We start from the raw sequence: 24570 nt of genomic DNA, 5'->3' as shown, positions 1-24570 counted from the left end.
TGCATGGAGGTTTTAGGTTGCCCAGATGACAAGCCCCACCCCTCGGCCTTACCAATGTGGTGCGAAAGAAAGCAGAGCAATACAGTTGGCACCAGCTTGGCTCCAGTAGTTGCTAGAAGGAGGCATACAAGGCACCACCCAAGCACCTTAGGGACCCCACTCCAGATTTGTGTAGGGTTTACTCCTTAGCCTTTTCTTCTCCTGAAGATATCTCCCAAGGCAGCAGAGGTTTAGGATCAGAGTTTTCCTTCCCCTTCCCAGGTTGATAAGCCCCATCTGCCCTGTTAGTGCTATATAAGTAATAAGTAACAACAAAACCTTCCAAATCACTGGATAATAATAAACCATACAATCCATTCTTGGATTCCCTTCCCCCACTTCATTTTTTTAGTAGTTATGTGGCCACAAGTGAGCGTCGCCAGCAGAAAAGCCTTGTCTTATTTTTGCCTCCCTAAAGCAAGCCTGGGAAAGCTTTTGGCCCTCTGCAGGTTGCTGAGAGCCAGTGTAGTGTAGTGTAGTGTAGTGTAGTGGTTAGAGCATCTGGCTAGGACCTGGGAGACCAGGGTTCGAATTCCAGCCCAGCCACAAAGCTCACTGGGTGACGTTGCGTCAGTCATCCACTTTCAGTCTAAGGATTGTTTTGGGGATTAAATGAAGAGGGGGAAGAGTCATGTAAGCCAACTAGAGTTCCATGGAGAAAAGGTGGGATGTAAATGCAGAAAACAAGCAAACTCCCATCACCCCTGGCTATTGGCTGTTCTTGCTGGGGATGATGGGAGTTGTGGCTCAGCATCATACAGAGGGCCAGTATCCACCCCCCCACCTGTCCTAAAGCCTGCTTCATCCAAAGGCGAGAGTGAAATCCCTCGCCATCCCTGGATGCTCTCCTTGTGCAGACAGGTGTTTGAGCTTTGAAGTCTTGTGTGCAAAGGGACCGCAGTGACGGAGCACATGCCAGGGATCCATGTGGCCCTTGAGACGCTGCTGGACTGCAACTCCCATCACCCCAGATCATTGACCGCAGTGCCTGGGGTGGATGGGATCTGGAGTCCGACAGCACCTGCAAGACCAGAGGTTCCTCACCCCTGCATTCAGTCTAGTTGAAAAAGATCCCAAGCTGCTGCCAATCAAAGAGTGGATGGGTTGGCAAATGGGCTCTGCTTGCTATAAACTTGCTTCAAATGCTCATATGACCCCTGCATAGTCCAGATCAGGACGTGTGGAGGGCTGTGGGGCGGGGAGGGGGGGGTTCAGAGCTCAGAATGTGGTGGTGCCAGCCCCCAAAACCTGAGACCAGACCGAGCCGTCGTCCTCTTCCCCCTCCCCCTAGCGCTCCAGCCGGGCATCATGCACAGCCTCCAAAAGACAGGTGGAGTCCTGGTTGCCACGGCGACAGTGTCCTTTTAAGGGAAGCTAGAGGAAGCTCCCGTTGCATTGCTAAGGTCAGGCTTGGGGGGCTAGGATGGCAGGCGTGTGATGGAGCCCAGGAGGGGGGGGAGAGCTGCACCTGCATTACTCTCCCCTCCGAGGACGGGTGATTCCCCCCTCCCTCCCCACGCAAAAGAAACCTGGCATCTCCCCCCGCTCTCCCTCACCACCTCTGCATAACCCAAGAACGAGAGAGAGAACCATCTCCACCAGCAGCGGTAAAAGGAGTGCGGGGAAAGAAGGCAAAAAGCGAGCCGCTGACGGATGAATTTATAGACACTGCAGCCTCCCATTGTGTGCAGCGGGCTGCTGCTAGGTATGGCAGGAGCAGGAGGCTGTTTAAGGTGGCCCAGCGGGATCTAACCTGTGGCAGGTAAGAGACTGGCGGAAGCAAAGTCGAAGCAGGGAGGAGGAGGAGGAGGAGGACAGGTGAAGGAAGGCGATGGGAAGAAATGGCAGTGGTGCTTGGGGAGGGATGGAACCGGTGGTAGGAATCGGCAGCTCAGCTCTTGCATCTTTCCACCGGTGCTCAAATTATGGAGGGAAGAGAAAGTGCACAGAGCTGCTGCTGCTGCCCCCTTCCCCAACCCCTCTGACTTCCGCGGATGCTTTTGAGGGGTGTGTGTGTGTCGGAACCTTTTAAAAATAAAACTGAGAAGAGAGGTTTGTTCTTTCCACGCCTTCTCCTCCCCAATTTTCCCTGTCATTCGATCACTGCACCAAACTGTGCAACAGAAGAACTGGTCAGTGACACCCCGCCATCCCAAATCTGAAAGGGAGGGAGGGAGGGAAAAGCAGAGTCTAAATTAGAAGGACGTCACCGTCGCTGCTTGTGGGGGGGGCAATGAGGGGCAATAAGGAACACTAATGTAAGGGACAGATGGTTACCCTATAGGGTGCGCGCGCGCGCACACACACACACACACACACCTTGTTCTCCCAGTGGCTGCTTGGATGTGACTATTACATATTGAGCATTGTTGGGCATATTTTAATTGTATGGGTTTTTTGGGGGGGGGGAAGAGGCTTGTGTGATTCTGTGTTGTTGCTAAGCCACATCAGTTACAAGACTCCGAGGGTCAGCTTGAATTTTGGTGGGCAGTTAGTGTGAGTGAGGTGGGTGTGTTTCGTATGCGTGGCCCTCTCCCCCCCCCCTCGCAACCCAGGGGAAACTGACAGAGGCTTGCAGCACCTTGAAGCCTGCCTTATCTATTATTATGGCTTTGGAGAAAAGGGCAGCGTTGTTTGGGGCAAGGATAATGATTGCTTGGTTACATTTGTACCCAGTGCTTTTTTCGGGGGGGGGGGGAATGGACGCAGGAGTACACATACCCCTAAACATTTTGTGAATCTAGGTTTGGCCTCATTGGGGGGCAGTATTTCAATATGAGTAGGAAAATGAGAGTACCCCTAAACATTTTTTAAGGGAAAAAAGCACTGTTTGTACCCCTTCCCCATCCTCAGAGGTAATGCACATGGGCGTTACATCATTTCATCCTCACAACAACCCTGTGAGGTAGGTCAGGACAGGATGGGACTCAGTAACTGGCCCAAGGTCACCCAGTGGTTTTCAAAGCTGAGGGAGGATTGGAACCCACTTCTCCTTAGTTTCAGGCTGGCATTCTGACCACTATACTAGGGATAATGACAAAAGGGCATCATGTTAATTAAGATGGGAGTCTTGTGTTGCCCCCTTCTCCCAGCATACTGGAAAAGCTAAAGTAGCAAGAAATAAGTTCTTAGAGGTATCAGACCTACCTTTGTGGATCTACTCAACAGGAAACTCTTCCCCCTGATGTGTGGTTTCTCTACATTTTCAGTGGAAGAAATGTACTTGCACATGCTCAAAAGCACTCCTCATTTTATTTCACACAGTCAAGACGGAGCCATAGCACTGAGAATGGGGCAGAGTCTTGGGCTGTGTTCACACTCCTGTTTGCTGTGCACTCATTGCATTTGCAGTGCTGGGTTTTTAATCCGCGTTCGCAAGACGTCATCCAAAATGCATATGTACCCTGCACTTTGATAGATGTCTCGTTTCTCAAACTAGCTTCACACGGACTGGAGACCTTAAGCCATTCCTATTTTGTCTCTAGCCAAGGTGTGAACACCTTTTCATAGGGTAAAGACATCCCTGCCTTGTCCACTCCTCCTCTAGTGTGACACAAGCAGAAACGAATCTGACTCTAATGAAGCTGTGCTGATGCGAATCGCTAATGGAGAAAGAGCTCTGAAATGCACAGGGATGGGGACCAACTTCACTGTGCTCTAAGGTGGTAAGGTGAGCACCTCCATGCCAAGCCTTTTCTTAGGTTAAGACTTCCCTTCTTATTCCTTTCTCTGGGCTGCTTCACAGGATCCCATGGGTCAGACCAGAGAGCTGTGATATGTGCCTGCCTTGGGCATCTTCTGCAAACCATTCCTAAATATCTTTGAGAGAAAGGAAATATTTTTGCATGACTCCCTAAAACCTCAGAAAATCTATTTTTGCTTCTCCCATTTCCATGCCTACCACCATCACCACATGCATCAGCGATAAAAGCTTTGACTCACACACCCTTCATTAATATAGTATTTGCAATTTCCAATTTTGCACTTGGGCGTTATGCTGTGATCTACCTAGAATGTTACTGCATGGTGATAATGTTTTTAATGCTCTTTCCACCGCATTTTTCATTTGTGCAACAGTTGGGCAGCATGGTGGCTGCGGTCATCTAGCGAATCAGGGTCAGCAGGCTGCCTTAGGCTTAGTTCTCACAGAGATTGAAAAATATCACTTCAGACTGTATCTTGGGGCTCACATGCAACAGACTGCACATGGGAGATTCTTCTTTTGAATGCCATTTTTATCTGTTCTTGCTTCCAATTTTTAGCACTCCCTGCAAGTAGAAATGTAGCACTGTAAGGGGTGAACTAGGAAGGAACATCTCCCCCTGACGTTGCTAGCATGAAGGTTTGGGGTTTTGTTCTGTTTTACTTAAAGTGGCATTCAAAAATGGGATCTCTGGACTCCTTTGAGAGGAAGAATAGCACCAAAATTGAATAAATATTCTTCTTCTTCCTCTACCGCCATCTTGAAGTGGTTAAGTCCAGTGTACCATCTCAGGATACTGTTACTTCACTCTGCTGCATGTGTAGACGGATCTGATTTAATGTTCCTGTAGATTTGTGCAGATGGAAAACCAGTCGGTCAGGGATGGGAGCAGGCTCGGACACATCTCCCTGACATGCCAGCTTTCTACAGGAAGAGCATTTGTGTGTGTGGATGTGTGGACGGGCATTCAATTATATATGTCTCCCCCTGCTGGCTTAAACAAGCCACTCCACTGAAAGAACAGTGGCGATGTTTGGCTCCTCGTGTCCTTTAGGGTTTCTATTCTGCCAAGTCTTGTAATTAAGAAGTAGTGTCTGGGGATTTTCTAATTCCTCTTCCTCCTCAATCCTCTTTCCTTTTGTGCCAGGTCCTTTAGATTGTGATCTTGAGGGCTTATTATTGATAAGACTGGGATGAAAATGTTTTAAGTTGGATAAGTAATATTGGAGCTTTGATTCCTCAGTGAGAAGTTGACCTTCATTTGATTTTTATTATGACATCAATTATGACATCAATTACTCTCAATATGTGTCGTATTTAGGTTGTAACTCACCCTGAGTCCTAGAGCATACTGATGCAAGTATGGTGCATAAGAGATGGTGAGAGGCAGTGTGGTGTAATGGTTAGTGTGCTGGCAGGCCAGGGTTCAAATCCCCACTCAGTCATGAAGCTCCCTGGTGTGACCTAGAGCCGTTTGCTCCCTCTCAGCCTAACCTACATCACAGGGTTGTTGTGAGGATAAAATGGGGAGGGGGAGAATCACATATGCCACCTTGAGGAAAGGTGCAACATAAATACAAATAAAAATAAATAAATTGCATATGTGCATAATGCAAAAGCCAAACGAATAAACAACACCCATATAGCACCCCCATGTAGAGCATCAAATTTGTGTGATCTCATTCTCTGCCCCAGAGGGATTGCAGTATATTCTAGGTGGAGAGAAGTCTGGAGTCCTGCAAAAAGGGAACTAGGTTTTAATAGGATATACGTACCAGCTCAGCTAATAGAGCATGAGACTCTTAATCCCAGGGTTCGAGCCCCATGTTGGGTGAAAGATTCCTGCATTGCTGCGGGTTGGACTAGATGACCGTCGTGGTCCCTTCCAATTCTACGATTCTGTGGTTCTATGAAATGAGAAGTGGGGAAGAGGCAGGTGGTAGCAGATGAGCAAACCAGACGAGGCTGGGAATATTTGCTGAAAGGAATGAGGAAGCAAGCTTTGGAAGGGGCTCCTTCAAAAGAGAGAGGGAGGGAGGGAGAGAAGCAGCTTAGAGGCTCTTTAGTGGCCCCGGGTGCACTTGATCATGGCTGCTGTGTACAAAAAGGCAGCGCAAGGATGTTTTTGCCTTCAACAAATGATCCAGCACTGCTACTTCCCAGCTCGCTGAAAACAATTGATGTAGATCTGTGTGTGGCTGGAGGGAAGTGGGTGGAGAGAAAAGGGGGACATCTGTGTTGATGGCTGCAGGTTGGCGGATGCCTTGTCCCCTTGTGGCACCCTGTAAACACAAGCTGGCTATGCGATGGAGCGGTACCTGCTTCATAGCATCTGATTCCATCAAAGCTTCATCTCCCCAGAACTGAACAGGCAAATATTTGGGAGATGAAATTAATTCCTGGGTTTGGCCTTTCTAGATAATGTGTTTGTGGCTGGATCCTTCTGTTTTCTTTGCTTCCTCTAGTAGTAGTAGTAGTAGTAGTAGTAGTAGTAGTAACAGTAGTAGTAGCAGCTGCAGTAATAATGCATTTATATAGTGCTTTAGTTTACAAAGTGATGGAATATGTCACCTCAGTGAATCCTTAAAAGATCCCTGTAAGGTAGATTTCAGTATTATTCTTATGAACAATTTGAACAGTATTGTTCTCATCAACAATTTTGGGCAGCATTAAGTTAAAAGCACCCACCTCTGAGTGATCTCCCCCCTTCCCCATCCCCGTGATCATTTTGCAGCATCATGACATCATCCTGTTCCTTTGGTGACTCTCCGTTGGCTGGGGCTGCCCATGTGACTGACTCAGGAAGAATTGCTTCCACTCTGAATAGGCTTCACTTGCCCTCAGTGATGTCTGTATATAGTTAAGCCCGATTGGCTAAATAGCTCCATGATGTCATCCTATTAACCAAAAAAGAGCAAACACAGTCTTGGCTTTTAAATCTGAAGAGGACAGGCGAAGTGAGCAAATACAGCTTAAAATGACATAGAGTTTTCAGCTGGTCCTAGTCCTGGGCATGAGAATGGGATGTTAACTGTTGTGCTTCCCATTTTCCTGTCTCAATTTTGACTCTTCAAACCTGTGTGGCAGCTACACTTGGAATGCCTTATACAGTTTTAGTTTAGAAGCTGCTGCATCTCAAAAAGGCTACTGTAGAGTTGAAAAGGGGACGCGGGTGGCACTGTGGGTTAAACCACAGAGCCTAGGACTTGCCGATCAGAAGGTCGGCGGTTCGAATCCCTGCGACGGGGTGAGCGCCCGTTGCTCAGTCCCTGCTCCTGCCAACCTAGCAGTTCGAAAGCATGTCAAAGTGCAAGTAGATAAATAGGTACCGCTCCGGCGGGAAGGTAAACAGTGTTTCCGTGCGCTGCTCTGGTTCGCCAGAAGCGGCTTAGTCATCCTGGCCACATGACCCGGAAGCTGTACGCCGGCTCCCTTGGCCAGTAAAGCGAGATGAGCACCGCAACCCCAGAGTCTGGACCTAATGGTCAGGGGCCCCTTTACCTTTACCTTTAGAGTTGAAAAGGGCATCCAGAAAAGTGCAGCCAAAGTGCCACCTGGATCATTTCTCCTATGAAGAAAAGCTACAGTGTTTAGTCTAAGGGGAGAATGACTGAGGTTTCTCCCTCTCTCACAATATTTAAAGCCAGTGGTCAGAGCATAGGAGCCAACTCCTAGGGGCCAAGGTCTCTTTGCCCCCCCCCTAAAATATTTGAGGCCCCCTCAACGTTGCTGGGCATTGCCAATCAAATGGTGTGTGTGTGCCATGTCATGTGATTGATTATGTGGGGCTGGGCTTACATGGGCCTCCCCAAAATTTTATTCAAGTTGGCACCCCTGGGTCAGAAGCGGATTTAGGGGAGTTAAAGCGGCTCTGGGCACTGAGCCAAGAGGGCGCCGTAGGGGGGCCCTGCAACAACAATGTAGCGAGAGGTGAGGGGGCATCAAAGTTTGGCATCGCACAGGGCGCTGCCAAAATTTGAAAGCCCAAAGTCCACCTCAGGGGTCACCTAATGAAGTTGAATGATAGGATATTCAAGGCAGACTCGCAGCAACTGGTATTCCAAGAACATCTCCAACTTGGCTAGTAGCTCTTGATAGAGCCTCATCCTCCACAAATTTGTCTAATCCTCTTTCAAAGGCATCCAAGCTGTTTCGTCATTGCTACGTCTTGTGGAAGCAGGTTCTGTAGTTTAACAATCTGCAGGAGGGTCACCGGTTCGTTACCCCTGCTTCAAGAGGAGGATCTAAGCAAATGAGCTGTGGTAGGGAGCTGCTGGAGGTGACCAATGAGAGGGGAAAAAACTCTTCTGGAATTCTAAGTTGACTTCATTGGGGTGACAAGGGAGAGGCCAGAAGGCAGCCTTTATGGTCAGAGCCCAGCTGCTCATTCACAGAAGGCTCTGTTTGTGCTGTGCTGACCAGACAATGGTAATACTTCCATGGCATATTTTTTTTCATGGCGTGAATTCAGAGTTGCATATGAGGCATTACAGCAGCTGACCTGCTTCGTTTAAACCCGGGTCTGTCTCAGTCACATATAAAAGCAAGGGTGGGAGTATGATTTTTAAAGCAAAAGGGACATGATATGCCTAATTCTGACCTGAGAATCAATGGATTAAGAACTTTTACCTGAGTTTACTTCTTTCATCCTCCCTACCACTTCATTTTCCTTTTGAGTTGTGTCACATCTTGTAAGCTTGAAGGCAGGGGTTGCCTGGGTTGCAGTGATTTGTAAGCCACACTGGGAGTATTTTTGTTTTTCCTAAAGTGCAGGATATATATTTTTTTAAAAAGCAACAACACCTAACTAATTAAAAAAATAACAGACAGGATAATGTTCTGTTTTGAGTGTAATTCATGATAGTTGGGTTTAAGCTGATTGTAAGAGTGAGGAATTACCGTAGCTGGGATGTGCTGATAGTGTCCAATTTTTACATACAATTGATTTTGAGAGCTGGTGTCTCATAGTGACTAAGAGTCTGGTTTTGGGGGTGAATGGATGTGGAAACAATTCTTAATGGGAGCTAAACACGATCCCTGTTTCCTTCCTTGTCTATGGTTCAGATCTCACCTCTCAGCTGTGACCTCACTAAGTAGCCATGGGCATCTGTTCTCAGTCTCCCAATTTTGATACGGGGTTACGCTGCAGCTGCTGATAATTATCTGACCCATATCATAGGGTTGTTATGGGGATTGTTGAAATAATGGATGGGAAGTACTTAATAATAAACAAACAAACAAACAAACAAACAAACAAACAAACAAACAAACCCTATTATTATTAGTTCAAATAGGGAGCACTGCATTTTAATGGGTAACTGATCAGTATTTAATTCACTGAAATGTGCGCCCTTAAAAGGCACAGCTAGGAATGGCCGGCCTCCTTGAAATTTTGCATTCAGCCTCTTTCTGTTGGGTCTTTGTTGTCATGGCTGTGCTTGAAATTTGATCAGCTTTGCCACTTCCTGGTCACAGTTCCCATGGCTCTCTCTGTTGCTGAATGGAAACCAGGGAGAACGGAGCAGGGAACTACTAGGGTGGGAAGCTACAGAGCGAGAAACCTGACTGCTCTGCCTTATCAGGGAACTGCACCTGCTGTCACATCAGGTTCCCACTGAACCGGGATGCCATTTTCTGAGATGCAGATTCCCCTCCAGAATTTGAGAGCGGATTGTGGATACCCGAGAAACTTACAGTGCAGCACTGATGAGCAAAGCAAGGATTCCAAACCATCTGCACACATGCTGTCGGATTCTGTGGCAGGAGTGGGGAGTGACCTCCAGGCTCTCTGCAAAGAAGAAAACACCTTTTTGAAATGTCGAGGGTCCTCAAACTCTCCTTTCTAGAGCAGGCGTGTAGGGCAGGGGGGTTAATATCCAAGCTGATCCACTCCAGGCTTTGCATGTCTGGTTTTCTAAATGGAGAACTGTCAGATCAAAGTGTATGGACATGTGCAGGAAATCTGCTGGAGCCTTAACATGGCCTTTGCAAGTGGTTTTCTGGACAGCGTTCCCATGCTTACAAAAAGGTAAGCCAAAATTTTGGCCAGTAGCTGTTTTGGCAGGTGATCTGGAGCCCCCACAGAGGGAATGGCTTCTCCTTTATTCTGAGGTGGGGGGGTCTACTTACTTCCCAAACCTTCGAGGCCAAAACAACACAGGGATATCCAGCACCATCTTGCTCACTAAGGGGTTTCTGTGGAGTGTCTGGCTGGTCACCATTGGAGACAACAAGATGCTCTTACCCTGAATGTGCCTTTCCTCTTTCCCAGCATGACAGCTTCTATTTTACATGCACTAATTTAAGCCAACTTATTAGCAGAGTGTGGGTCCTTAAGATAGCCAGAACCAAACCATTCAAGTTTCAGCAGACTTGGTACAGCCCCCAAATCTGCAGGGGTGCAAAAGAACATTTAGATCATCAACAACAAAAACCCTCCAAAGAGGGAAGGGATGGGGTGGGGAAATAACTTGTCCAATGAGGACTGAGCATTCTCAGTGGCCATGAATTCTGACTGACTAGGGCTGGAATAGAAAGTTGGCGAGGAAGGATGGAGTTCTGGAACCCTGATCGGAAGCAACATTTTGTTGCAGATCCCCACTTTTTAAGAATGGCATTTAGCACGCGCTCAAAAGCTCTCTCTCTCTCTCTCTCTCTCGCTCTCTCTCTCTCTCTCTCTCTCTCTCTTTTAGCTTTCAGTGATACATGACCTTAAGTCGTTGCACCGGAGACAGATTTGGGGCCATAGCTCTGGCTCAGTCTGCCCAAAAGCCAACCTTAGCTGGCCTGTGGTTCTTTAATCATGTGGCTGTACTTTATTCCATGTTGCAATCCACTCCTCAGCCTTTGTCATTCTTCATATCGTCCTTTCCACACCGTTTGCCTTGCTTTTCATAGAAGCTTTTATCGGTGCTAATAAGGCTGTCATTTCAAATCCACTCACATGCCCTTATCTCCCTTTGATTCTCCCATCCAAACAGAGTGATATTAATTGTGCCTCTCCTTCCTGCTTTCCCTTTGAAAAAGAAAAATATTCTGCTGATGTCATCACCACCCTCTCCTGCTGCAATGCAATTGATTTCCCATGCCAATAGCTGCACTGAAGGGTATGCACTGGATAGCTGTGGGGGGATAGCTGAGTTCCACTGCAGAGATCAACATTTTTGCCAAGAGGCAAATAACAAGCATGTTAAGCCTAGCCAAATATTCTTAAACCAGGGTTCAGTCACCCAGTCCTCACCAATGCCAAAGCAGAACTGCCTCTCCTCAGCCCATATTTTGCTTCAAGTCAGGAATGCTGTATGGACTTACCCTTAGTTTGGCTGTTGTCAATGTGGGCGAGTCCATGATTTCCCCCACACATGCAAGAATGCTCCCACCTTCAGTAATTCAGTGCATAGAGTGCAAATAGAGTGCTGTCATGTCCAGGGTGCAAACAAATCACTATCTTTCCCAGTGACATACCTGCCTGCAAGGAAATACGCTCCATTGACAGCATAAGCCAAAGAATACGAACACAAGAGATGTAAGCAAACTGCCATTTGACAATACATGTCTTAAAATAGCCTAGAAGCATATGCCCTTCTAGTGCCCCAGTAACTCAATTTGTTGAACCTTGGTCAGTTCTACATGCAGGAGAGTCTTTTTTCATGGATATACAAACAAGCAGCTATCCACCTGTGCTTTGAAGGGGTGCCGTCTTCAGTCATTGTTGTACAACATGATTTTTTCCCTTCTGAATAGATCACTCCATAGTTTAGGAGGGGTTTGGTGATGTGCAGGGCTGGCCTTTTCCTTTGCCTGCTGTAGAATTCCCCTGCAATCTTACCCATACATACTAGGATGACTTACTTCTGAGTGGATAACCATAGGATCACACAGTAAATCTGGTATTCTCTAGGAGACGTCAAAGTCTGCTGTTATGGTCCTAGAGCCACATACAACATGTGGGATGAACTCATTATTTGGGCTAGTTGTCATTTATCAACCAGAAAGGTTTTGAATCTTTGTTGAATCAACCTGTTTTTGCAGGAGAGGCCACCAGAGGCTCTTGGTACCTTCCGACCACCCTACCACCACCACTTCCTCTCTCTCTTTTACATATGTGACAACCAGTTAATCAGAAACCATCATTTGCAAATCTCGGTCTAAGGCAGAAATCTGTGCAGGCTTCCAAGTCCTACAAACTCAGAGCACTTGGGGACATTTCTGCCCTGGTTTTTGGCTTCTAGCACAAAGCCACAATAAGGCAAAACCATCACTTTTGCTCTAGGGCTTCCAGGCTATTACTATTTTCAAGTGGGATCCAATCTCATAACTAACAAATTCACATTCAGCAATGACACTTGATTGGGAAGTCTTGGACAAGAAGCCCGCTTCCCCAGAAGACCAGACTTATTGTGTTAATAATGATGGGAAAGGTAGAATCTCTCTTTGCTCTCTGTAAGCAAATCAGGACAAATGGTAAATAGCTCACCTTGCAGCTATAGAGGCACATTCTGAGACACACGTGCGCCGTGCAGACAACAGCATGTTCTCGTTTGTTCACTTGATTCTCACATTCCTCAGCACCCTTTTTTGTTTTCCCTTTTATCAAATTTTGGACTGTAAGCTCCTTTGGGGCAGAGAACTTATGGAACTCTGCAAGTGCCACGTACTTGCACGGTTGGCGACCAGATAGGAAGGAAAAGGTTTGCTTCAGTTCATGCACTAAGCTAGGGGCAAGCTGTTAGTGGCACTTGGGTATGATCCAGCTCGCAAATCAATTCTATTGTGCTTCTGAAGACCCTACCAAATTTTAGCCAAGGCATGTTAGAATGCTTGCCCACAGTTTGACTTGTAAAGAGAATGAAATCGTTAGGTACCTCCGCTTCCAGAGTTGCCCCAGTCTACTGTTGTAGAGCATAATTCTGATATCTTTCTCTCCCCCACTCTCTGGTTGTGTTTCTCATAGACCAATGTGGCATTTTCACAGTGCTCTGTGCGTGTGCTGTATTGGGGAAAATGCTGTTCTTTACCCAGAGGGTTCGTCCGCTGTGATTGCTGTGTTGAATGAGGTTGCACAAATGTCACAGGTGCCTGTTGTGTCTGCGATGCCACTGGCAATCAGCAGGAGAGCTCCTTTCCCACCCAGGCACATGAGATTTGGTGATCTTGGGCACCATCCGGGCAAAGCGAAGCACTTTGAAGCCCCATTGTTTTCCATGGGGAGTGTGCTGAGCATGTGGGGGATTCCTCCCATGGTAATTATAGAATTGTAGAGTTGGGAGGGATGCTGAGGATCATGTAGTCAAGCCACACAGGAATATGCAGCTATCCCATGGAGGGGGGGTGGGTTTCAAACCTGCAACCTTGTCGTTACCAGCACCACACTCTAACCAACTGAATTATGGGATGCCCAAGGTGCTTGATGTTGGTTGGATTTGTTGTCGCCACCATAGCTTTATAATGCCTCCCTCCCTGATTGATTGCGTGAGAGCTCGTGTGACAGCTGTTGGTGTGAACTGAGCCAGCCCAGAGAGTGCAAAGCAGGCATGGCCTGGCGAGAGGGTGTGTGGCCTGGGAGAGTCCCAGGGGCCAGGGAGGGAGGTCTTGCCCACCTGGGTCTGAGGTTCCCAACCCTGCATTAGGTGGTGGGACAGGATCTTATGCTATTAGCTGGGGTGAACATAAGTATAGAACCAAAAATGACACGTACTTAGCACACATTTTGTGGATTTCACTCTTAAATCTGCTTAGGCTGTGTTCTTACAGGGCAGGGGCTGACCCTGTCTTGCTACAAAGAGATGACTTTATGACCGTGATGGACACAGCCCAGCCACCTGGTGCAGACCTTCTTTGAGGAGTCTTAACTTTTTGGGCAGTGGAATCAAATTATGCAGAACGAGCAACTGCTTCTGTATCACGTTTCCTAATTTTCATAATATTTGCTTCATTCTTTTTTTAAAAGATGAAGCACTTTTTTTATTGGTATGCATATTGCCCCCAACCTTCCTTTAAAAGATCCTTGACGTGTGTGTGTGTGTGTGTGTGTGTGTGTGTGTGTGTGTGAAGGGCGGAGGAATCCACTTGCAGTGAAGTCTCACTTTGGTACCACTGCATCTCTACCTGTTTGAAAGCCTTCCTCCAGAACACCCAACCTAATTTACCTATCCATTTTAGCAAATCCATTGCTTTTTTTGTTTTGTTTCTTTTTCTTTTCTTTTCTTTATATAAAAAAACACCATTGGGAGGGGACTTTAAACAAACCAACTTAAAAACAGTAATGCCTCACGCAGTTTAAAGTCAACTGTTTGCTCAAAACAGAAATCTTAATGGTATTTTTTTGTTCTGTTTTTTTTTTTTGTTCTTTTTTCTTTTCCTTTTTTTGTTTGTTTGTTAGCAACCAAACTACTGGAGCTTTAAGGTCAGTACTTCCAATTTTTACCCACACCCAACGCTTTCGTTTAAAGGAAAATTGCATGCGCTTTCCCACCCTTTTCTCTGTATTTTTTTCTGTACGGTGTGCACAGGTTCAGGGAGGGGATTGGGGAGGTCTCTTTGGCTTTTGCCCTCTCTTCCTTGCACCAGATCTCCTGTTTCTATGAGCTGTTTCTCACATTAGCCTCCTCAAGCATGGAGGAGGGGGGCTCCAGGAAGTTTCTGCAGCATCTGGAAGTGTGAACTGGAATTTAAAACGGGGTGCATGGGTGTCCACAAGTGAGAAAAGGGGGAACGTTGCCCTTCCAGATTAGACATAATCTTTGCACCCTTTTTAAAAAGAGTAGGTTCTTAGCACCTAAGCTAAGAGGCAAAATATACAGGGGCTGGTCTCTCTCTCTCTCTCTCTCTCTCGGTGTGAAAATGTAGCCTGTTCTCTGTTTCAGTGTTTTCCTTTGCCTCCTGCCACCCTGGAAAAAAGCCTGACAATACCCAGAGTAGGGTGCCCATGGGTCCTACATTACAAAGGCCCCAATTTCGTTGGAAGGAGTCCTCTGTTTGAAGGATTACAGTGGTGCCCCGCAAGACGAATGCCTCGCAAGACGAAAAACCCGCTAGACGAAAGGGTTTTCCGTTTTTTGATGTGCTTCGCAAGACGAATTTCCCTATGGGCTTGCTTCGCAAGACGAAAACGTCTTGCGAGTCTTGCGATTTTTTTCGCTCCCCCCCCTTTTTCTAAGCCACTAATAGTCTTTTAGCCGCTAAGCCGCTAAGCCTTTAATAGCCGCTAAACTGCTAATAGCGCTAATCCGCTAATAGGGTTGCTTCGCAAGACGAAAAAACCGCTAAACGAAGAGACTCGCGGAACGGATTATTTTCGTCTTGCGAGGCACCACTGTATCCAGTCCAAGTCCAATTTAAAGCTGAAGAACCATAAGAAGGGAGGCCAGCTGGCGCCTTGGAGTAGCCCATCAATAATTACCACCTGAGCCTAGAATCGTAGAATTGTAGAGTTGGAAGGGACCTCAAGGGTCATCTAGTCCAACCCCCTGCAATGCAGCTAAAGCATCAAAGACAGATGGCCATGCAACCCCTGCTTAAAAACCTCCAGCTTCCAAGTCCAATCCACTGTCAAACAGCCCTTACTGTCATAAAGGTCTTCCTGATGTTTAGTCGAAATCTCCTTTCTTGTAACTTGAAGCCATTGGTTTGAGTCCTGGGCCCTCCAGAGCAGGAGAAAACAAGCTTGCTCCCTCTTCCATGTGATAGCCCTTAAGATATTTGAAGGTGGCTATCATCTCTCCTCTCAGTCTCCTCTTTTCCAGGCTAAACATACCCACCTCCTTCAACTGTTCTTCATAAGGCCTGGTTTCCAGACCCTTGATCACCTTGCTTGCCCTCCTCTGCACACGTTCCAGCTTGTCAACATCCTTCTTAAATTGTGGAACCCAGAATTGGACACAGTATTCCAGGTGTGGTCTGACCAAGGTAGATTAGATTGGTACTATTACTTCTCTTGATCTGGACACTATGCTTCTGTTGATGCAGCCTAGAATAGCACTAGGTTTTTTTTTGCTGCTGCATCACCCTGTTAACTCATGTTAAGCTTGCCATCCATAAAGACCCCTAGATCCTTTTCCACATGTATTGCCAGTAAGACAGGTTTACCCCATCTTATATTTGTGCATCTGATTCTTCCTGTCTAAGCGTAGAATTCTCCCTGAGCAGGTTACAGCAGTTTAAAATTCAGTATTAAAATCAATTGCAGTCACAGGAATTGGGTGCACCCCAAACACACACATATCTTAGGTGTCAAAGGCCAGAGCAAAGACTGGGGTTTTTCCACATTCACCAAAAGCTGACTAGTGAAAGGGCCAGACATGCCTCAGTGGGGAAGACTGGGGACAGAGAGGTATTGTATCCCCATTTAAATTATATCATTTACCTCCACATTTGCATCTATAAATAGAAATTGGCACATGTGAATTCTGTGCAAATCTGTGTCTCCCCCCCCCCCTTTTTTTTTTTTTGCAATTTGTAAGTGGCCACACTTAAGTGGAAGGGTTGAAGAGAGGTCCCATGGAGATGGCGTATTTGCATATTTGTCTTCATGCTGCCATCAGGGCAGGACTTTAGGACAGAGGTCCATGCCCCCACTCTGCAGAATGAGCAGCAGGGCTGGCTTATTATATTTTGAAGCAATGCACATTTCCATCCGGGGATGGGGGTGGGAGGCTGCACTAATAAGACCATTAAGTGCAGAATCTAAAATTACCTTACTGCATCACTGCTCTAGATTTTTTAAAAAATGAAAACAGCCTTGGGAGGCTGCCAGATGGGAAGGGGAAGCTTAACCTTGTTCCCCCACCAGCCATATATATATTACATACACACGCCTGCCCCCAAATGCTGTCCCCCCCCCCTGCACACACACACAAAAGGAAAAAGAAGCTTGGGGAAGGCAATAGGATCAGAAAATAACGTTTCGTAATAAATGAGTTAAGCCCCTCTACCCATCCTTCTGTGAACCTCACAACATCTTGAGACAGTTTTTCACATCCTGCGCTGCCCAGACGACAAGACCCTCCTCTCAGCCTTGCTGATGTGGTCCAAAGGAAAGCAGAGCAATACGCTTGGCACCAGCTTGGCTGCAGGAGTTGCCAGAAGGAAGCGTACAAAGCCCCGTCCAACCGCCTTAGGGACTCCACTTCTTCTCTGTAAGATATCTCACGAGGCATCAGAGGTTTAGGCCTGGAGTTTTCCTTCTTCCAGATGGGCTCCCTTTCCAGGTGGACTAGCCGCATCTACTCCTCACTTCTACAGCATGTGCAGAAGCTGCCTTCTTGACTATTGAACCCACTATTGGTCTAATACGCCAGAGCCTGTTTTTGCATGTAGGGGAAGTCCCTAACTCAGCTAGGGTTAGAGACCCATCGGCTGTCCTCACCTGGTTTAGCTGGCCAGTTGAGGCTGCTCCCAGGTATGGCTGCTGTTGCGTGCTGAACTCTCCTAGGAGCTGCAGGTGAGAGCTGAGGGCAGGACCAGTGGTGAACAAACTGTCCAGAAGAAGCATGACGTGTACCCAGCCAGAGGTACTACCCCTCTCCAAACACCCCATACACCTCCCCAAAAAAGCATTCAGCATTCCCACAAAACCGTAATTCTCAAGATTCTAAGGCATGGCAACCAATCACATTTCAAACCAGTTTAAAAAATCATAATTTATATGGCCACCATCAATATACAGTGTTCTACAAGGTTTTCAAAGCAAAATGTCTGATCCCTTGACGCCTTCAATTTTGCAGTTTAAATGTTGGCAGCGGAGGTGAATGGCTGGGCAATAGGGGAATGCAGTGTGAGGAAATGCAGACATGACCACTTAGGCTTCATTTCAGCAGAGGATGAAGATTAAATGCGCCGTTGCAATGTGTGGCACGGCCGCGTCCTTAATTTACACCTAAGTTTTAACTGGCTCTGACAAAGTCATACAGACGGCCACGTCAGCTCAGCAGTTTCTGTCTTTCGTACAGCTAATTAGTCCCAATCAATACATCCAGAAATCATTTTCAGGAACAATCTGTGTGTAAGGTAAAAAATAATAATAGTTATGTGGCGCTTTAGCAAAATTGGTTTAGCAAGATCTGTTTAGGAGATTGGGCAGGGAGGGTTGATGTAAGGGGGTCCAGGAAACAATGAAGTAGGGAATGCCAGCATCTCCCAGGAGAGGTGTCAAGACCCAGTAGGTTAGGGGGGAATGATCAAAAGAGTTTAGGGATGATTCAAAATGCTCTCAAGCCTTCACTGCTTTCGTAGTTGTCTTGCAGGAAATCACTTTAAGATGCAAAATGTGGTTTGCCTCCAAGCGAGCTTTGCTCCCAGATTCCCCAGCCGCGGAAGGGGAAAAGAAGGGATCCTGCAACGCTGGTGTTAGCCTTAGATGGTTTCCTGCCTGAGGCCCAAAAAAGTCAAAATGATGCTGTGGTCTAGATTTCCTTTCAGCTTTAAAAAAAAAATTAAAAAGCCTCACGTAAAGGCAATAAATAAATAAATAAAAATGGCAGCTCTTCTGAAATACGTTGCCTGAAGCAACTGCGTCCTGTTGATGCATGGTAAGGCCAACCCTGTTTTGTACACCAGGAATTAATCTTTCCTTTTTGGTGGTTTGGCAAGAAGGGATAGGAATCGTGGCCAATTCCTTAGACTCGAAGAGGAGAACTATCAGCTCAGAGTAGCAGGAGTTATTTAAAAACTGTTGTTCTTTTTTAGGGCAGTGCAGAGAGTATAGCCAGGGCGGTGGACCCTACTCAGTTTGTGGGCTGAATGATAGGGGTGGAGATGCTCCTTCGGGTATACAGGGCTCCTTCAGGTAATCTCTAGTAAAGACCTGCAAAACACATATATACACATTCCAGCATGGGATGACCCCGTAGACCATTGTGTGTGTGTGTGTGTGTGTGTGTGTGTGTGTGTGTGTTAGGGAATTATCACAAAGTAGTTGCCACCTGTACTTCCAGAATTTGTGTGCAGAAAAGCCAGATTGTGTCCTTTCTGGTAGAAAAACAAAATCTGAACTCCATAAGCTGCTTTATACCAGGTCAGATGGGGGAATCAAATTTTGGAATGTTCCATCTCCAGACAAGAGATTCGCTGCACACAGAAAATTAGTACGTTCGGGAAAAGGGTTCCAGCCTAGTTTCTTCCTTAACAGGGTGGTGTGTGTGTGTTTTGAGGACGAGTACATGTGCCAGTCTCAAGAAGTGCCCCTCAGACACAAGTTTACTGCTTCAGTGAAAACATACCCAAAGTATAACACAAATCAATTTTGCATGATCTCAGTGTGATAATAGAGGAGTGAGTATTGGGGTGAACTGTGTCGTGCTTGGCATGCTCCTTTTTTTGCTTTAGCCAAATAAAACTGCTCTGGTTTGGTAGAGGGTGAGCGAGTTGTCGGTATGAGAGATATAGCTCGACTCCCCAGGATTTCTTTGAGCGAAGTTCACGACACCTAAGCTGATTTACTCTGTGATTCTGACATTGCCTGTGTGCAAGTGTGGCTTCCAGACTTCGGGCTTAGAAGACTGCAGTTCAGGAAATTATGTTAGTTGCTGTGCTGATCCCATAGCATAGGAAATACCGTGTAAGCCAAATACGTTTTATAAAATACCTGTATAATTTGATGAGAGTGCAAGCTTTCAGGTTCCACAGAATTCTTACTTGTGCCAGATTTGAGAGGTCTCGAATAAAAAATAAAATGCATTTTAAAATGTGCATTTTGAGAGAAAATGCATCTAGAAACAGCCTATTTTGAGAGGAAATAACCTTAGTAATGTGCATTTTTTTAAATAGAGAAAACACATTTGAAATACCTATGTGTTTAAATGCAAATTTTAACGTAGGGTTTTTGTTTAAAAAATAAAGCTGCTCATTCTGCCCATGCTATGCTTTAAATCACCACCTAACTCCACATTGTAGAGATCTTGCCTGACCTGATTTGGGTTGTCATGCCATAGCACATGTAGTTTCATATATCCCATCCCTCCCTGCTGTGCCACAGATATGTGCTTCTCTTTCCCAGCTTATTGCCTGACTGAGGCTCTGCCACACATCACACAGCTTAGCTGTCCACCCTCCCATCAGCACCGCTCCCTCAGCAACAATTGTCAGAGGAATTTCTGGTCTCTTTGTCCCGTTGCAAATTCTACCATCGATCACCCGCTCCTGCTTGGTACTCAGTGGTCCTTCGGTAACCTAGCAACTGCATCCTCAGCAACAGAAGAAGGGAAGATGATGCGGGACACTAGAACTAGTAATTGTCAATTCTTGTTTAAAAAAAAACAACTTACCATTTCCTTTGCATGCTAAAATAGTTGAGAGCATTATTCTTGATGATTTGCTTTTGTGTCTGCGCACGCACATGCACACACACAGATTTCAGTTGGTTTCTGAATTACCAACAGCTACTTTGGAAATCAGTGTGATCTCTGTCTGCAAACCTCACATTATGCTTTCACACTTATTTTCAGAATCTTAAAAAGTTTACTTGTGAGCTGTAGCTTGTGAAAAGTGCTCTGTGTGTTTTTCAGAGGCACTGTCTTCTTTGTTGTTATACTACACATCTTAGCCCTGATATTAACAACAGGGTTGAAGGCTGAGCCCTAGTGCAGGGATGGGGAACCTATGCCCCACCAAGGTGTTGGTGGACTACAATTCCCATCATCCCTGACCACTGGATCATGCTGCCTATGGCTGATCAGAGCCGGAATCCAACAACATCTGGAAAGTTACAGGCTCCCCACCTCTGATTTAGTGGAACCTCAAATCTCAGACCTGAATAAAGCCAGACCTTGTTACTCCTTGATTCAGGGAATGCATTCTGTCCATGCCCAGAGGAACACTTCTTTATTGAAATGTGGCTGCTGCTCATTTCAATTAGGGCTTTGTAGGAGATTTTCCCAATGGATTTCATTCCATAGTGAGTACTAGGAAAGAAGATAGCTTTTGGGTTTTCCACCTTAAGCACCAAACTGCCTTCAGCTCTGAAGCCTTAGCAGGCCAATGCCTCAGAGGAGACAGCAGCTTCTTCTTACCTTGTGTGGGTCTCTTTTGTTTGCGTTCCTCCAGCAGGCTGGGGAGTTTGCCGAACCGGCGCTGCAAGCATCAGAGATATTTGCTCTACCAAGTCAGGCAAATGTCAGGCAGGCTTAGTGCTGTAATCCTCTGCCAAAATGCAGCCAGCGCCCTGAAGGCCAGGCCTGCCAGCAGCTTTGAGAAACATCTGTGCCTTCTGTGCTGCTGTTGCTTCTGCGGTTGCTGCTGTTGCGGAATTTGCCCTCTGAGTAGTTGAATGAAAGGTTGCGTTTTGCTAAGACTGGCAACCAGGGCATAATTCAAGCCAAGCTTCATCACCAGAACTTTTTGACTTAACTTGAAAACAGCCAATCAAAACAGTGCATCTGAGCATGTGCAGGCTGTGTTTGTTCTCTGCTCTTCTGAACAGCTACAGCACACCTGAGATTGTGAGCAAGAGCTTTCAGAGGTGTGTGTGTGTGTCTTGTCTGGGTGCTGACTTTGTGGGCTCATTCAGATTTCCTTTAGTGCCATGTTTCTATACACAGGCCTGCACCTTAAAACTCTGTGCCCAAGCAGTCTTTTTTTGCCCTTCCCCGTGAAAACCCTGGCTCTTTACCACTGAATCGGAGCAAAAGGCAATCTGTGGTGAACCCAAATTGCCATTTGTTCTGATTCAACCTTAAAGAGCAGGTATTCCTGGGGGAAGTGGCAAGGCAAAAAATAAAATGCCCAGACACTGAGCTTTAATGCCTAGAAAGCACAGGGCAAAAGGCAAGTGTGGGAGAGTCCTGTCTCATCTCACTTCAACCTCTAAAGGCTGCTTCACACATGACACTTTCTCCACAAGTGTGTATGTGTGCATAGCTCATGGAAATGATGCCATCATGTGCAAAGACTACACATAAAATAGGTCCATGCAGAGTCCTCACTCATATCTTATCAGGTAGGGGTTTTGCAAGATGTGCAAAAGACATACGTGTAATAATACTAATACCAATGCTAATAATTTTATTATTTATATGCCGCTCATCTGCCTCGGTTGCCCCAGCCACTCTGGGCAGCAACCAACAAAATTATTAAAAACACAACACAACATCAACTATTTTTAAAAATTCCCTGAACAGGGCTTCCTTCAAAAAGTCAAATCGTTGTTTATCTGTTTGACATCTGATGGGAGGGCGTTTCACAGGGTGGGCGCCACTGCCGAGAAGGCCCTCTGGCCTGGTTCCCTGCAGCTTCATGTTTCGCAGTGAGGGAACTGCCAGAAGGCCTTCTTCACACGATAGACTATGCAGGGCTGTGTGTGTGTGTGTGTGTGTGTGTGTGTCCCCTCCCCATAGCTATGTACACCTAGTACTGTACCTTATATGTAGAGAGAGCATAATAACAACCAATAGGCGCTGAATGTCTACCTGGCCTAGCGTTCTGCCTCCAGTAGTGGGCCTGGGATGCTCACAAGCAGAGCCTCACAGAGACAGCCATGCCTTGCTGCTTGCCTCCAGCATCTGTTACTCCAAGCTGGGAGACACATCCTTCTGCCACCCCACCCAAGAGTTGCAGGTAGTTTGAAAGTGAGATCAGCAGGAGTGCAGGAATCTGCCCTACACTGATAGAGATGAAGACCCGGAAGCTTTCCCAGCTTTTATCGGGAGATGCTGCGGACAAATAATGTTTGTCGCTGAGCTGAGGCCCTCACCTCCGGTAAACGGGATGCTTTTGTTCTGGCTGTTAAAAACCCGAAAACCTGTTTAGCACAGGTGACAGTGGGACAAAGGAAATGTGTGAATAATACACAAAACCCATCTACAACCTTCAGCAACGGCTGTCTCTCTCTTCAGCTCAACGTATTCTGATTCTGAGCATGGAGGGTGTCATATAGCTGCCTTGCTTCAAAGCCATTAGTAGACCCACTTCTCCGTGAACAGGTCTTTTCTTTATTTTTGAAGTCATCTAAGCTACCGGAGGCTTCCACTACCTCTTATGGCAACAAACCCTCAGTAACGCAGTGTGTGGAGGAGCACTTCCTTTTGTTAGCCCTGAATCTTTTGTCCTTTTTTTTTTTTTAACTGGGTGACCCTGACTCTTAGTATTGTGAGAGAGGGAAACATCCGTCTTTATTCACTCAGCATCCTGAGCAAAGCGAAGCCTTTATTCATTACCCTTCGATGTGTAAAGGCATGTGTTTTGGGGCAGTTGAGTGTTTCCCACAGGTAAAGGCTGCTTCAGGCCTTCAAAAGGATGTGTGAGGGACAGGCCCCAAAAGTGGGTAAGGGGTGTGGGCACACAGATCCTGCCTCTATAACATCCCCACCAGTGCCGGATTTACATATAAGCTAAACAAGCTATAGCTTAGGGCTCAACTCTCTCCCCACAAAAAAATCAAAGAAAAAAACACACGTGGATGTACGTTTCCAAAATATAAGATAAAAAACAAATAAAATAAAACCTACATACAGCAACAGTGTTTTGTGTTGTGTAGGCTCCTATGATGTAAATAATGGGCCCCGCCTGCTAGCCTGCTCCCTAAAATATCACTGGTTTGCTCATTTCTATATATAGGGTGCCTACATTCTGCATAAGGGGCACGGGTGGCACTGTGGTCTAAACCACTGAGCCTCTCGGGCTTGCCAGTCAAAAGGTTGGCGGTTTAAATCCCCACAACGGGGTAAGCTCCCGTTGCTCAGTCCCTACTCCTTCCAACCTAGCAGTTCGAAAGCACGTCAAAGTGCAAGTAGATAAATAGGTACCACTCCAGCGGGAAGGTAAATGGCGTTTCCGTGCGCTGCTCTGGTTCTCCAGAAGTGGCTTAGTCATGCTGGCCACATGACCCGGAAGCTGTACGCTGGCTCCCTCAGCCAATAAAGCGAGATGAGCGCCGCAACCCCAGAGTCGGTCACAACTGGACCTAACGGTCAGGGGTCCCATTCTGCATGGACTGGTTGCGTATCAACATGTGCAATGGCTTTAGATACCTATTAGGTCCATAAATTACCATATAGCATAAATTCAACACAAAAAACAGCTACAATTTGTTGTTGACAAAGGACAGCTGGACATATAAAGGGCCCCATTACCTTCTGTAGCTTAGGGCCTCATCAAACCTAAATCCGGCCCTTATCCCCACACATGCCAACTTTGCCCACTTCCTCTCCTGATATCCATGCATTTAGCCCAAAGTTGTGCAGGGGGATTGTCGTCGTCTTTTCAGCTGAACTTGATTCATAAAACCAGAGAATCGTCGAGTTGGAAGTGGTGCCCAAGGGTCATCGAGTCCAACCCCCTTGCAACGCAAGGATCTCAGCTAAAGCATACATGACAGATGGCCTTCCAAACTCTGCTTTAAAACCTCCAATAAAGGAAAAGTCCTAACCTCCAGAAGGAGTCTGTAATCTGTGTCCATCAGGAGGCCAGATTGCACAGGGTTCCTGGTCGTAGGGAGGATTCTTAACTGTGGTGAGCTACACACTTAACCCTAGCATATGCATTTTTGTACACAATTCTTGACTGAAGAACTGCATTTCAAAATTGGGAAAAGTGCAAATTTCAAAAGATGTCTTTACACATTGCTTTGGAAAGTGTGGATCAAGGTGGTGTTATAAGAATTTTAAGGTCATATATATATATATATATATATATATATATATATATGGTAAAGGTACCCCTGCCCATACGGGCCAGTCGTGTCCGACTCTAGGGTTGTGCGCCCATCTCACTTAAGAGGCCGGGGGCCAGCGCTGTCCAGAGACACTTCCGGGTCACGTGGCCAGCGTGACCAAGCTGCTCTGGCGAGCCAGCACCAGCGCAGCACACGGAAAAGCCGTTTACCTTCCCGCTAGAAA

At 46.4% G+C, this 24570-nt stretch overlaps 1 protein-coding gene and 2 long non-coding RNA genes across 13 annotated transcripts in view; 1 reads left to right on the top strand and 2 right to left on the bottom strand.

Annotated features, from left to right (window-relative positions):
- The window catches only part of SRCIN1 (SRC kinase signaling inhibitor 1), a 335991-nt gene that overhangs the window by 207774 nt on the left and 103647 nt on the right, over nucleotides 1–24570 (top strand). For 9 of the 10 annotated variants that reach the window (XM_080979259.1, XM_080979261.1, XM_080979258.1 and 6 more), the window contains one exon: nucleotides 14124–14147. In XM_080979259.1, coding sequence (XP_080835385.1) covers nucleotides 14124–14147 — 24 coding nt within the window. Of the gene's footprint in view, nucleotides 1–9525; nucleotides 9771–14123; nucleotides 14148–24570 lie in introns of those variants that run through there. The other variant, XM_080979265.1, reaches the window with a different exon arrangement.
- LOC308462167 lies at nucleotides 9433–11042 on the bottom strand. The gene is made up of 2 exons (XR_013979036.1): nucleotides 9987–11042; nucleotides 9433–9530 (listed from the first exon to the last, which is right to left on the bottom strand). It is a non-coding gene; the product is annotated as an uncharacterized lncRNA (long non-coding RNA).
- On the bottom strand, nucleotides 11054–19888 carry LOC308462164. 2 transcript variants are annotated; one of them, XR_013979032.1, is made up of 3 exons: nucleotides 19802–19888; nucleotides 19326–19395; nucleotides 11054–11210 (listed from the first exon to the last, which is right to left on the bottom strand). It is a non-coding gene; the product is annotated as an uncharacterized lncRNA (long non-coding RNA). The 2 variants fall into 2 exon arrangements; XR_013979033.1 differs by lacking the exon at nucleotides 11054–11210 and adding an exon at nucleotides 17347–17738.

Source organism: Podarcis pityusensis (assembly GCF_964106645.2).
Source record: "Podarcis pityusensis genome assembly, chromosome: 13".
Lineage (NCBI taxonomy): Eukaryota > Metazoa > Chordata > Lepidosauria > Squamata > Lacertidae > Podarcis > Podarcis pityusensis.
Note: the sequence above shows the minus strand (reverse complement) of the source record. Positions and strands in the feature narration are given on the sequence as shown.